Raw genomic sequence first — 12,781 nt, 5'->3', positions numbered from 1 at the left:
CCCTAACGTTAACCACAAGTAACCAAGAAGACAATCGTTTAAGATCGAAGTCCGTCCTAAATTATTAAAATAAAAAATCTAGGACCGCCATTCGCAAGGGGAGCTTACCCAAGATCAATACTAACTAAAGCTAAGCCCAACAAAATTCAGAACAGCCCTAGCACAAACTGAGCCCCAAAGCAGCCCCATAGCCCAAACTCAGAGGTAAGGGATCCAAATCCAACCTGATTAGTAACCCAACACCAGCATCAGTGGTCAAGCCACCATCGGCAACCCAAACCTCAGAACTTGCACCATCGCGGATTAAATCCAGAACAAACCCGCCGCCGCCACAGCCAAGCCCAGTCAATTCGATTGATTCCAACTCAACCTCAGCGCAGCCATCACCACATCGCAAAGGAAATAGTAACAGACAAGCTTGAAACGCCTGCCTTAGCGTATAAATAACTCCTCGCCATCAATGAAATCCCGACCACCACTAACCCGGCACCACGCCGAGCCTTCACCACATAAAGTCGATGAGAGAAGCTGGGCGTTGCCATCAAAAACAGACAATGTAGAGCGACCTAACAGAACCTGCCTTCAATCAAGGTCAAGAAATTTGGTTGCAACCCAACCCTAGTTATTGCCGATTGCGGGTTGGGTTGCAACCAAATTTCTTTTCCATTGGAGATATGGGAAGTGCAAGAAGATCCTTATACCCAAGTTGAACTCTGCACAACTACATAGCTAGTGAAAGCTTGCACATTCTCAGATTCTCTACATATCAGTATATCACGTTGACCTTCTTAAAATTCCCATCATCTTCTTGTCAAGAATATTATTATTTTCTCTTCAACTACTAGCTAGCTAGGCTATTGTTTTTGTTTCGATGAGTAACTACTAGGGTATTCTTTACTATTAAACACTCTTATTTTACCTATGAACACATTGTTTATACAATTCCTTAGGCTTATATATATTCTTATGTTTTGAACGTACTTGTCAATGATCTATTTTCTTTCATTTGTTGAAAGAGATTTTGATTTCAAGCCTCTCTTCTGTAAATATGCTGAAAAATAGACAGAAACTGTAGGTTAGAACCCAATTAAAAAAAGAACATATGATTGTATTTCATATTAAAAAGATAAACTAAACAAAAGCATTGGATGCCATATTAATCACAATATGATCCTACTTTTTCAGAAGAAAAAACAGAATTTCCTACCTCGTTCAAGTACCTAAAAAGGCTTGGGGTAGATCCTAGATTTTTGACTTTATATTAGAGGTATATCGCTTTCATTTTAACTTGAGGACTGCTTAGATATTGACTTATTGAACACTACTTAAAAACAACTTTTATAGACGCTGAAACTAAACAAACCATTAATCCAACTCTTTTCTAATCAAATTCTCCAAAAAAAAATCTGTGGACGAGGCCTCTAAGTTCAACCTCTAATGTTGCCAGCTACGCAAGGCATCTTAGGGCACGTTTGGTTGCAAAAAGGGGTTTTGCATAGTAGCGATTTCTTGTTCAAAACACAAAAAACTTGGTAACATTCCAATGGTTTACATGCAGAAGGTGTACATATATAGTAACCCCTTTGAATTCTGCAAAAGAATTTTTTGTTGGTCGATGATGATCATTTGAAATAAGAGCTAGATATATACTAGCCTTCGTAAAAATCACTTGGACTTGCATCTTGAAGAAGCAACTAGCAAGTGTCAAGCATTTCTAATTTTCTATGACTTGATCTATTAACAAAAAAAAAAAAGCAATAGGAAAGTGCTTTTGGATAGCGCTTTTGACGGGTCTAAAAGCATTGCAAACATGCCCTTAGCACAAGAACAAATTAAAATTGAAAAATGAGGGTTTTACATGCTATGCAGAACCAGAATCCCCAACAGTTTATAATCGAAACAAACAAGTCACTTGTCAAACGAACCAAAACTATATAATATACGAAAACACATCAAATCTACCCCAGATAGCTTCAAAAATGCTATGTGCAGTCCTGATACGTAATCAAATTTTCTCCTTCATATTTATTCGCATTAACAAATAACAACTTTGATAGAAAGGCACGTCTGATGTGTAGCTCAATCAGACTCTACTTGTAGCTATAACTGTATGATGCATCAAAATCCAAAGCAGCAATGTCATGGTTCTCTTGCTCTCTTAGCTCCCTAGCTAGCTACACCCTACATTCCCTCTTATTCTCAGGGTCTTTGTCCTTCCTCTCTATACTTTCACCCCCTAACTTTCCACACCAGTTCCAGCTCTTCTTCTTCTTCATCATCAGTAACACTAAGGTATGCTTCTCTATACATCTTTGTACAATAGAACTAGCTAGCAGTTGCTTCCTACTCTTTTTTCTTGTCATAACTGATTAGATTCCACAAACTCAGAATTGTTATTAGTTTTTGTTACATCGGAAGATCGAACTGTGATCAATGGGATCCTACAAAGAAGATGAAGACACGAGTTACTCGGATCTGGATAGATCGGTGGTGAAGAGAAGAGCAGCTTGCTTTGGTTCGATTCTGGTGAGTGTTGCAGGAGGACTCTTATTAGGTTGGTGGGAGTATCAGTATCATCCTTCATATCGTCAACTGTGGATGGTGCCCTTTGGTCTTATTCTATTTGCTACACCAGTGATTGTTTGGTTCTCTTTGGTGGTCTCTCATATCTGTAATTCGAAAGATGGTGATAATGGCACAAGGGTGAGTCAACCCGTTTATCCACTGAGTAACTCGGTTTCTGCTAAGAAAGATGAGCAATGGAATAACCATATCGATCATGTATAATTTTCTTGTTTTTGCTCGAAGTAATGATGTATATTCCCTATGATTGACAAGGAACACAGACTTTTTTAATTACAGGTGATATTAATCTTTTTGCGGTTTACTTATTATGAAATTTAAGTATATGCTTATGCTTTAATTTTATTGGAGTAGCTGTGAAATCTATCGAATATCAAATAGTTTAGATAGGCTAATTGTTTGTAAATGCCTATCAGCCTATGACATATTTACTTACTTAGAATGAGGGAAATAAATGAACTATTTTAACTCATGAGTTTATCTGAGTTAACTAAATATCAAACGGACTCAAAATGTAAGTAGGATCCACATTAAGAAAAATATAAAAGAACATCTTACTTTCTTCTAAATTAGATTGTGCTGAAAGAACACAGATACATTATTTTCATTTTCTTTGAGAGTTTATCTATAAACAATTGGAACTTTTCCATTCTAAGTTAGCAAACATATCATCAATCTGGATTTGTGAGATTGCAATCTTATAATGCCTACTACTTAGCCGTTTATGTATAGATAGATAATACATTAAATATTTACTAGGTGTATGTTTCCAAGATTTAAAAAAGCACAAATTAAGACGGAGACTCTTTATAGGGTATAGATTTGTATGGTTTTAATATTATTATTGTTAAAAGGATAGAGCTGTTCGAATCAAGTTCTTGATTTCATCGGGGGTAGGCTTATGAATATTGCCTTCCCCAGAATGTGTAGTTCCAAATAATGTTGCAGTCTCATTACGTATATTAGAGTCAATATCCTCAGATAACTATTATCTATGCACCTCTGATTTAAGTATTATACCTAACATTTTAGCATTATTCTTTTCAAAAGATTACGTGGCTCTTCCATACAAAGGGAAAGAAAGAGAAGAGTGACGATGACACCAAGATCGTATCCAGGCAAAAGATACCTGCAGGTTACTCACAATATTAGATTACCTGTTTAATCAAATAAAGCGCTTTTAAGATAAACTACAAATACATGCAATTACCCCACAAACATGTACTAGATAAACAAATGTCATAGGCAAGTAGGTCCAAACGTTTAACTTGGGATGTTCGAGTTTACAGCTTGCTTCGTTGCTCAAGCGTAAGTTCCATACATGCGAGTCTCACCTCTACATGAGATACGGTCAGCAAGAATGCAAGATCATAGAAATAGTACATGTACTCCAAACCGCAACACTTTTAGCCTAACAGTCTCCTTAAACTGGGATTGTGGTTCACGACAAGCAATAAACTCTTTCTTGGTGAATTTAGCATCCATACTATCAAACTCCGAAGAACAAGTGTTGATTGATTATATAACAAATGAATTTGGCACCCAAACTATTACAATCCAAACAACGAAGAACAACCAGCGTAGATACACATCAAAATAGATCTCTAATATTTCATAAAGAAATAGTAGATTGGATTATTCTTTGTCTTCTTTTGGACTTCTTATTTTCCAGATTCAATGAAAGAAACTAAATGGACTAGAAACTTAGGAATGACCATTCTAATCCATATACAAAACAAATAAAAGGAATTCCCTCATAGACACTCTTTTGTGTTTCTCTGGTAAGAAGAATGTGACATTCATTTAAAAACAAACCTTTATTTTTAACAGGAATCATTCTTTTCCTTCCATTCAATTTAAAGTTTTAAACATCCAAATAAAAGAAAGAAACAATGTTATCATTCTTCAGTATTTCATTCCCTGTCCAGTGTCCACTACTGTCTTCCTTTTCATTTCCTTTTCTTCCAAACTCCCAAAAAGACCCAAATATAGATCCTAAAGTTGACTAAAGCAAACACTGTACACCAGAAATTTTCAGACTCAATGTTACAAATATGCACGAATCGATTAAATATTTCAATGACTCGAAGGAGGCAAATATATGCGCTCACCAAGCATCAAGCCTCGCTATCTGATACTGTGGGAAATTCCAGGCCCCGAAGTGCAGGTATGTTGTCTAAATCCTCCTTTGACAACAATGGGAAGAACCACAGTGCTTTCTTTGTGCCAAAAACCTTTAGGAGGGGAAAAATAGCAAAAAGTGAGACTTCTCAAATGTCTGATGCAAGAAGACTTGCAAAACTGTCATTTTATGTGAAGTTCAGGAGACAAATTCAGACAGAGATAGAGATAGAGACAGTGAGAGTCCTATCTATATAACCTGCTCAAAGTTTTTCATCCTGCCCAAATCATACTTCCATCTGGTTGCTCTTCTCTTCTCATGAACCTGAAACATTGTTATCATATAGTTATGTACCAATAGAATAAACATTACAATAATCAATTGATGCCTCAGCACCAATGACATGGAGAGTAACCCAGAGTTTGTTTCTGCACTCTTTTTAGACTCAGGTTTATTGGACATTAGGGACAACTATAGCCAAATCATATTTTTCCTAATAACACTACATGTAAAAAAAAAAATTCATAAATTAGAATAAAAGCGAGAGAAGCAGGTAACAGCTCGTTAAGACAAACTAATTGTATCAGGTAATTCAGGTCTCAAATGGTAAGTGCAAAATGAAAGTAATCATAAATTCTCAAACTTGATAAACAAAAGTAGCACTTGAGTTTATTACCTCTACTGAAGTGGTATTGCTTGACAAAAGGGATATGTGCATAACCACAAAACAGAGAAGACTCAATGAGAAGGCCAAATTAAGCACTGCAACATGGATACAATCTGTAAGAATGAAGTAAGCAACGAATGCAAAACCAATATGTGGAGATCAATATTATCATCTATGTGGACTCCTACCAAACGTCACAAAAACAACTGCTAGATTGCCAGGAGATGTGGAATGACTCTTGGCTTCAGAAAAAAAATTGATGAAATTCGGCAGCAAAACTAAGGTGTCCATTGTCGTCTCCAAAAATGTATAAAGCTGTCAAGCCAAAACATGAAAAATGTCAGGACACCATAGACACAATGAAAATAGCCAATTAAGTCCACCCAGGACCCTGATGTAAAGTTCTTTGCACACCAGAAGATATTCATTTCATAATCAATAGTTATTCTGACCATTCATAATGAAATAGTCATTACTTCAATCAGTGTCCTCACATAGTTATGCTGTTATGCATTTCACAAACATATACAGGAGTGAAAATACAAAAAAGCAATGTCATTACCAAGAAAAGCAGAAAAGACTTGTAGTTGGTGGCACCAACACAATTCACCACCCAAACACAATGGTGATCCATCTTAAGTACACATCTTTGACCTACAGAACATAGAAGAAAATGAGTTTACCTTTTTTGTTACTCTAACATTTATTTCATTACATGTCATTTAAGGCCAGCACCAATATCCCTAAGTTGTGGAGTCTGAAACCCATAACAATGATATTACTTCAGACAATACATAGAGTAACAAATATACACAAAGATAAATGCAACACTGATTAAACAACCAGCTATGGATGTTTAAGGCATATGATTCAGGTCAACATCTACCAGTTTAGACTTCAGAGTACAAGCGCCCTCAATCTATATCTTCATCTATCAATGACACAAAGAAACATCCTATGCACAAATGCACAATAGCTTTATAAAAATTCTTTTAATCTAAAATTTAGCACTAAGTGAAAATTATACAAAGAGCATATGTTACCACTTACCACCCTTAGGAAGAATTCTTTAGGGAGATGTCACACAACACAGATGGATAACATCTCCTTCCAAGACATATAAAAGGAGTATAAAAACATAGAATGGTCAATATGCATGAAATATAGTAATGCCTCTTTTGAGAAGAAAGTGGTAATCCATGACGAGATACACAACAGAATTTCTGAGCAACATTAGTAGGCAAGTTACTTACACACAGAGCAATGATGGCATCGTGGTGGCTTGGCATTTTGGCATCGACTACAATAGCCTACTTCTGGTCTTCTTTCTTGTCCATCTGTAGACTGCGTGGAATTGAAAACCTCGGGTGCTGTGATTTCCGTCGAAGTTAGAGAACTACCAGCCTCCAAAATTTCCTCCTGTGTACGAGGTTTCCAATTTTCCGGAACAGAACCAGGGTCTCTAAAGACTACCATAAAGTAACACCACAACAACATTATAAGCTGCAAGTCAAACACAATTTGAAATCACTGGCAAGTCCAGATACAGTTTTCTTCCAAATAAATCTCATTATTCACACTAATCGTAAGAATTCATAAAAATTGTTAAATGAAAGCATTATCCATACCTAATAGCTTAAGTTTTCAAGAGAAGTGCTAAACCATCTTACAAAACTTATATCTGTATCGAAACCCTCACATCTCTCTCAAGTCTCATCTCAAATCTTCAACTCGTGTGAGCTTCTCAAGCATTTGAGACCCCTTTTCATCCTAAATATCTCAAACTCTTTGACTTCTGCGGCTAAACTAGTGCACAATGCATTGACTTCAATCTGGGTTTACACTAAATAGTTTTAAAGTACAAAACTTTGTTCCACTTTCATTCCTCTTCTAAACTGTGCTCACTCAATTGAACTAAATGCAATCTAATCACTTCAATTCTCCAATACCCAGATACCCAAAAAGAAAAAGCAGAAACCTTTGAGAGCATCCATGGTTGAAACAGTAGAGAATTACCAGAAAATGGAAGACAACGATAATGGAGATGGCCAAGAAAGAGTGGAGGCCACCGGTTCGCAGCTCGGGTCCCCACGTCAGCACGACGACGGCGTAGTAGGAAACAGCAACGATGGCTGCGACCAATAAGATCATGAAGTAGCCGATGACTTTGAGGCCGGAGCATAGCCGGAAAAGGTTAATCTCCATGCCGGGATTGGGGCACCGGCGAGTGACAATCCCGGCAGGGACTTGAATATGGGGAATGAGAATGGATCTTCGGGTTCGCGGTGGGAATAGGCGTTTCCAGATATCGGGAGCCAGGTTTGAGGTTGTGGTGGAAGAGTAGGAAACAAGTATTCTTTGGTTTCTGGGGTTTGTTAAGGTTGGACTGTTTTTACTTGAGTTTGCTACTTTGGGCGCGTCGGAGAGATATATATTCAGAGAATAAATTTACCTCGTAGAAGTTTGGACTGTTTTTCTCTTGGGTTGTAATGGGAAAGCTTAATGCAAGAAGGGGTTTGGTTGTTGAGATCTGTTTCTGTGTTTTGCAATGAGGTCAGGGAGTTCGTTAATAAGACACGATAACTATTTGATAAGGCGTAATAACTGGTACATGAGCTGATGAGTTTTCACTTACAAATGTGAGACGACTAAATAGTATATTATCATATTTGATAAGACATGATAATTATTTGATAAGACAAAATAACATGAACTTGAGTCGAACTCGTTAGGTTTCTTTCACTTATAAATGTGAGACGACCAATGTCAATAGACTAAATAGTATCGATCATAATTTGTGATTACATTGCAATAAAATGTTTCTTTGCTCATGTTGATTGGAATTACACCGCATATTCAAGCTTTTCAAGTTTATGTATTAGTGTCTAGTTTTTGTAGAGTGCATTTGAACTGTTGAAAAAATGTGGAATTCTAAAAGCTATTACAATGTTCAACGAGACCCCCTCGTTCATCAAGAGTTGTTTGTATTAGTGCTCATATAGGTGTTGAGTTTTGGTACTGTATTAGTGTTCATCAAGAAAAATGACGTCAGAGTTCTTTTGATTAGCAGTGCAAAGTAAATCGGTAATGCAAGTAATTAATGGAGGGATCATTCTTCGTATAGCAAAATTTATCTTCTAACATACCTTTTGATAATACCAAATTCTACAACATGTTTCGTGAAACAAAATCTCATTGATTAGCTAAATTGGAACATTGGCCAACCTATGTTCGAACCCCGAAGCTGTCAAAGTGGCCAGGCACTGTGCTGCAATGCACAGTTGAAGCATTTCACATGCGCCGAAGGGGTTTATCTTGAGCCTAGGAAGCCTTTAGGTTCCCCTTGACAAAGTCAAAAAAAAAAAAATCATATACAGACCTATACATGAACTTGAAGAAATCAAGTGCAAGAAACAAATAACATTTTCTTTGCAAAAATTGATGTGCTTTATCGCTTTGTCTGAAAAAGCAATTTGTGTTTTTTTTTTTTTTTAATGTCTTAGAAAAAAGGGTTTTTGTCTATTTACCCCATTTCTAGGGATTTTTTTCCCACTTACCCCATTAAGTTTTTTTAATTCCCTCTTACCCAATACACTCTAAGGGAGTCTTCCCTAATACCCCATTAAGATTTTTTTTTTGTTTTTAATTTTTTTTTTAATACCATTTTACCCCTCATCCTTTTGTTACTTAGAGAGAGAGAGAAAAAAAAAAAATCTTGAGAGAAATCATAGGAGACTTCGCCGGAGCCCGGTCACCGGCCGCCGGAATCCGGCCAACTTTTGCCGGAATCCGGTCACCGGCCGCCGCCTACCGGAATTTGCTGAAAATCTCACCGGAAATGTTTTTTTGCCCCCAATAGACATCTATTGCCCCCCAATAGACGTCTATTGCCCCGATAGTCTATTGCCCCCTAATAGACGTCTATTGCCCTCCAATAGACGACTATCAACCATGTATTGCCCCCCAATAGACGACTATCAGCTATGTATTGCCCCCGAATAGTCGTCTATTGCTCCCCAATAGAACTTTCGTTTTCAGAATGAAAACTAATCTTTCTAAAATTAGACAGATAAAAATTTGATTAAATAAAAAAAAAATGAAGAGATTACATTAATTTAAAACATCTATTGCCCCTCAATAGACGTCTATTGCGGGGCAATAGACGTCTATTGGGAGGCAATAGACGTCTGTTGGGCCCAATAAAACCCTTTTTTTTCTTTCTTTCTGGGCTTCTGCCATATTTTACCACCAAAAAAAAGAAACTGATTTGGGTCAAGCACCAACAGACCCGACCCAATCAAGGACCCGGTCGGAGTTGCTGCAGGTATAGCGGTGGAGAGAGGCCGAAAAACTCTTATCCATCTCTCTCTTCGGAATCGGAACCGGAAGCCAATGGGCAAGCTCTCCAAGGCCGGGAAGAAGATGCGACGCCAAGCTCTGCCAGCTTCTCAATGGCCAGGTGCTTATCATCGCTGCCGATAACGTCGATCTGGTCGAGATCGAGACCAAGGAAGAGGAAGACTGTGGGGCGCTCGGTGTCGTCGACAGAGCCATGCTGCCGTTTTGCAAATCATCCGGTCTGAATCGGACGGCGTGGTTCGTCGGAGGAACAGAAAGAGATTCGCAGAGAGACGATCACCGCCACGGCGAAGACCAGCCACACCTTCGTCTCAAACAACATCTTCGACCGTCGTCTTCTTCTTCAACGGCGCCGGCGAGCTCATAAAGTCTGCCATGACATCTTTTCGGTTTGTAATGATACCATTGTGGTTTTGCCGGAGCTCCGGCGTTGATATCTCGGCGACAGAGAGAGAGAGAGAGAATCTGGTGTGAGAGAGGGAGGAGAGTGGAAAAAGAGTGCTAATGTTGTAGTTTGATAATTAAGCTTAGGGAAAAATGGTCTTTTCTCATTAAATTATGTAGGTGGGAATAAAAATCTCTTGCTGGGGTAAGTGGGATAATTTTCTTTTATTTTGGTATTTTGGGTCAAGGACCCTAGAAAAAACTCAAAAAGTAATGAGTTAGAAAATAAGAAACTGTTTAAGGAAATCTCTCTTTTATGTGTTTGGCCCAAACTCTAGGTTACTTGACCTAGTGGTAATAAGGTTAAATTAGAAGGATCTAGATTCCTATTCAATGTACGATTACTTTCCTTGTACGATTGAGATTCTATACATTGTAATCATCTATATAAAGAGGCCCCTATTATCAATGAGAATACACAGCAAATTCCTCTCAATTTCAGTTTCTCTACAACACGTTATCAGCACGAGCCCTAACCCTAGCTTTAGAAACCAAAACCCCAGAAATTGATCAAGCTCCACCGGATTAGCCTTGCCTGCGCTACTACTGCCCCCGCAGCCCCCTCGTCGCAACTCAACGCTAACCCGGTAGGGTTAGCCTCGCTGCCCATGCAGCGCCCGCAAGCCCTGCTTGCCTTCTGCCCTCGCGCACTCGCCTGCCCTAGCGACCGCTACTCACCAGCGACCTCGCGGCATCCCCGCAGCATCCTCGCGGCATCCCTGCAGCATCCTCGCGGCCCTGCATTCTCGCAACACCGCGACCCTGCGACATAGTCCACATTCGCAACCCCGCGACACGCCCACGATACCGCGACCCCCGCGACACCGCGACCTCGTGCCTCGCGACTCCGCGATTCCGCGACCCTCGCGTCTTCGCTACCACGCTGCAATCCTACAAGTCTGCTTACTTGCACTAGGACTGAAGCTCGTCTCCAATCCTACGACAAGGACCATATGTGTTCTGCAATCCTAAGAGGTAAACTTTTCTAAAAGTTCCTGTTTTTGAAGTTTTTCATTCTTTTCTTCTTTTCTCGGGGACTTGCAACCTCCCCTCTTCTACCCCCCTTTCTTCTTCATAGGGGAGACCGAATTAAGCCGAACTGTGGGGGTTCGTGCTCACTCCAAGCTTGGAGCTTGTAGAGTCCTCCAAACTTAGAGTTTGTAGAGAATTTATGATCGACCACTTGCATCATTGTTTCGATCTAATCCAATCCCTCTTGGAAGCGACTACGCTCGGAAATTCCTAATTTCTTGGAAGCGATTACGCTCAGAAATTTTATATGTTTTCGTGGTAGCCTATTTCGCTCCGAAACTAACCCTAATTTCTTGTTCTCTTTCAGGATGAGTAACCTGAACAAATTGGACTTTGCTCCATTGGGAACAACTGGCTCTGGATATCACAGGTGGGTTCGTGATGTCCGCCAGCATCTCAAGGCCGATGGAATCCTGGATATGATTCTCGAGCCTAGCCAGGACATGCTAACTGTTGAGCAAGCTCAAGCTTCGGAAGCAAATTGAGCAGCCTTAGAGGCAAATAAGGTGAAAGCCATCATCCTAATGACTCGTCATATGGATGATTCGCTCCAGTACGAGTGTATGAATGAAGAAGACCCCATAAGGCTGTGGGTCTCACTCGAAGATAGATTTGGCAACGTCCGTGACTCCCTGCTTCCTGACCTAGAAGTGAGATGGCATAGCCTCCACCTCTGTGATTTCAAGTCAATTCTTGACTACAACTCGGAAGTACTTCGCATTAAATCCTTAATGGAATTCTGTGGTAAAGAGATCACACATGCGATGTTGATTGAGAAGACTCTCTCCACTTTCCCAGTCTCTGCATTGATGGTTGCTAAGAACTATCGAATCGATGTTAATGCAAGACGAATCACAAGGTTTCATGAGCTCATTGGAGCTATGAATGTCGCTGAAAAGCATGACAACATCCTTGTGAAGAACTATAATTCGAGATCCATGGAAATAGAGCATATTCCGGAATCCAATTATAGTCGCACCTCGACAAAAAAGGGCGCCAAGAGCGAAACCCTAATCTTAGGGATACTTCTGGACGTTCTGGTCCATATAATCGCTCTACTTGGGAAGGTAATCGCCAAAATAGGCGAACATGGAACCGAAGAGGTCAACGTGGAAAGAGAGAGGGAGGCAACGCCTCTGACCATGTTGGTGGCTCCACCAACACTAAGAGCCATCCTAATGACGCTTTCAAAGCGCCGCAATCAATGGAGTTTGAGCAAAGAGATGTATGTTCTCAATGTGGAGTGTCTGATCATTGGGCACACATTTGTAGAGCTCGTGAAGAAATTGTCACCGCCTACAAAACATATTGTGAAGCAAGAGAAGCTCACTATGTAGAACAAGAAGATCAAGAAGATGATCTAGAGTGAAGGGTTGAAGACTACGAATCTAGCTGGGATCAATAGATCGCCAATTCTATTTAAGTCTTTATTTTCCAAGAGATGTAGGCAATTGCCATATTATTTTTGTAGTAGATGCCTATGGTTTAGTCTTTCTTCAAAGTAGGCGTACTCAATGTAAATGTGATGTCTAGGAAGGTTTTGAGATAAGTGGTAATTAAGCGAGCTTTGCTCT

General features: G+C 39.4%; 1 protein-coding gene and 1 long non-coding RNA gene across 6 annotated transcripts; one reads left to right on the top strand and one right to left on the bottom strand.

The window, feature by feature from the left end:
- Nucleotides 1-645: 645 nt before the first annotated feature.
- Nucleotides 646-2,928, top strand: LOC133717141 (uncharacterized). The gene is made up of 2 exons (XR_009849440.1): nucleotides 646-2,292; nucleotides 2,389-2,928. It is a non-coding gene; the product is annotated as an uncharacterized LOC133717141 (long non-coding RNA).
- Nucleotides 2,929-3,499: 571 nt separating this feature from the next.
- Nucleotides 3,500-7,953, bottom strand: LOC133717139 (probable protein S-acyltransferase 12). 5 transcript variants are annotated; one of them, XM_062143796.1, is made up of 8 exons: nucleotides 7,389-7,947; nucleotides 6,626-6,875; nucleotides 5,935-6,026; nucleotides 5,561-5,687; nucleotides 5,382-5,467; nucleotides 4,964-5,029; nucleotides 4,695-4,817; nucleotides 3,500-3,712 (listed from the first exon to the last, which is right to left on the bottom strand). In XM_062143796.1, exons 1-7 carry the CDS (start codon nucleotides 7,575-7,577, stop codon nucleotides 4,701-4,703), a joined length of 927 nt encoding a protein of 308 aa, XP_061999780.1. In that variant the 5' UTR covers nucleotides 7,578-7,947; the 3' UTR covers nucleotides 3,500-3,712; nucleotides 4,695-4,700. The 5 variants fall into 5 exon arrangements, with proteins under 5 accessions (XP_061999780.1, XP_061999781.1, XP_061999779.1 ...); XM_062143797.1 differs by lacking the exon at nucleotides 3,500-3,712 and adding an exon at nucleotides 3,798-3,919; XM_062143795.1 differs by lacking the exon at nucleotides 3,500-3,712 and adding an exon at nucleotides 4,382-4,600 and having other exon boundaries at nucleotides 7,389-7,946.
- Nucleotides 7,954-12,781: the final 4,828 nt, after the last annotated feature.

The sequence above is a fragment of the Rosa rugosa genome, chromosome 6 (assembly GCF_958449725.1).
Source record: "Rosa rugosa chromosome 6, drRosRugo1.1, whole genome shotgun sequence".
Taxonomy (NCBI): Eukaryota; Viridiplantae; Streptophyta; class Magnoliopsida; order Rosales; family Rosaceae; genus Rosa; species Rosa rugosa.
Note: the sequence above shows the minus strand (reverse complement) of the source record. Positions and strands in the feature narration are given on the sequence as shown.

Excerpts from the sequence above, each read along its gene's own strand:
- LOC133717139 (XM_062143796.1), bottom strand. The coding sequence starts at position 7,577 with ATGGAGATTAACCTTTTCCGGCTATGCTCCGGCCTCAAAGTCATCGGC. Across the intron at positions 6,027-6,625 it reads ATGCCATCATTGCTCTGTGT|GTCAAAGATGTGTACTTAAG; the intron begins GTAAGTAACTTG and ends TATGTTCTGTAG. Across the intron at positions 4,818-4,963 it reads GGATGAAAAACTTTGAGCAG|GTTTTTGGCACAAAGAAAGC; the intron begins GTTATATAGATA and ends CCCCTCCTAAAG.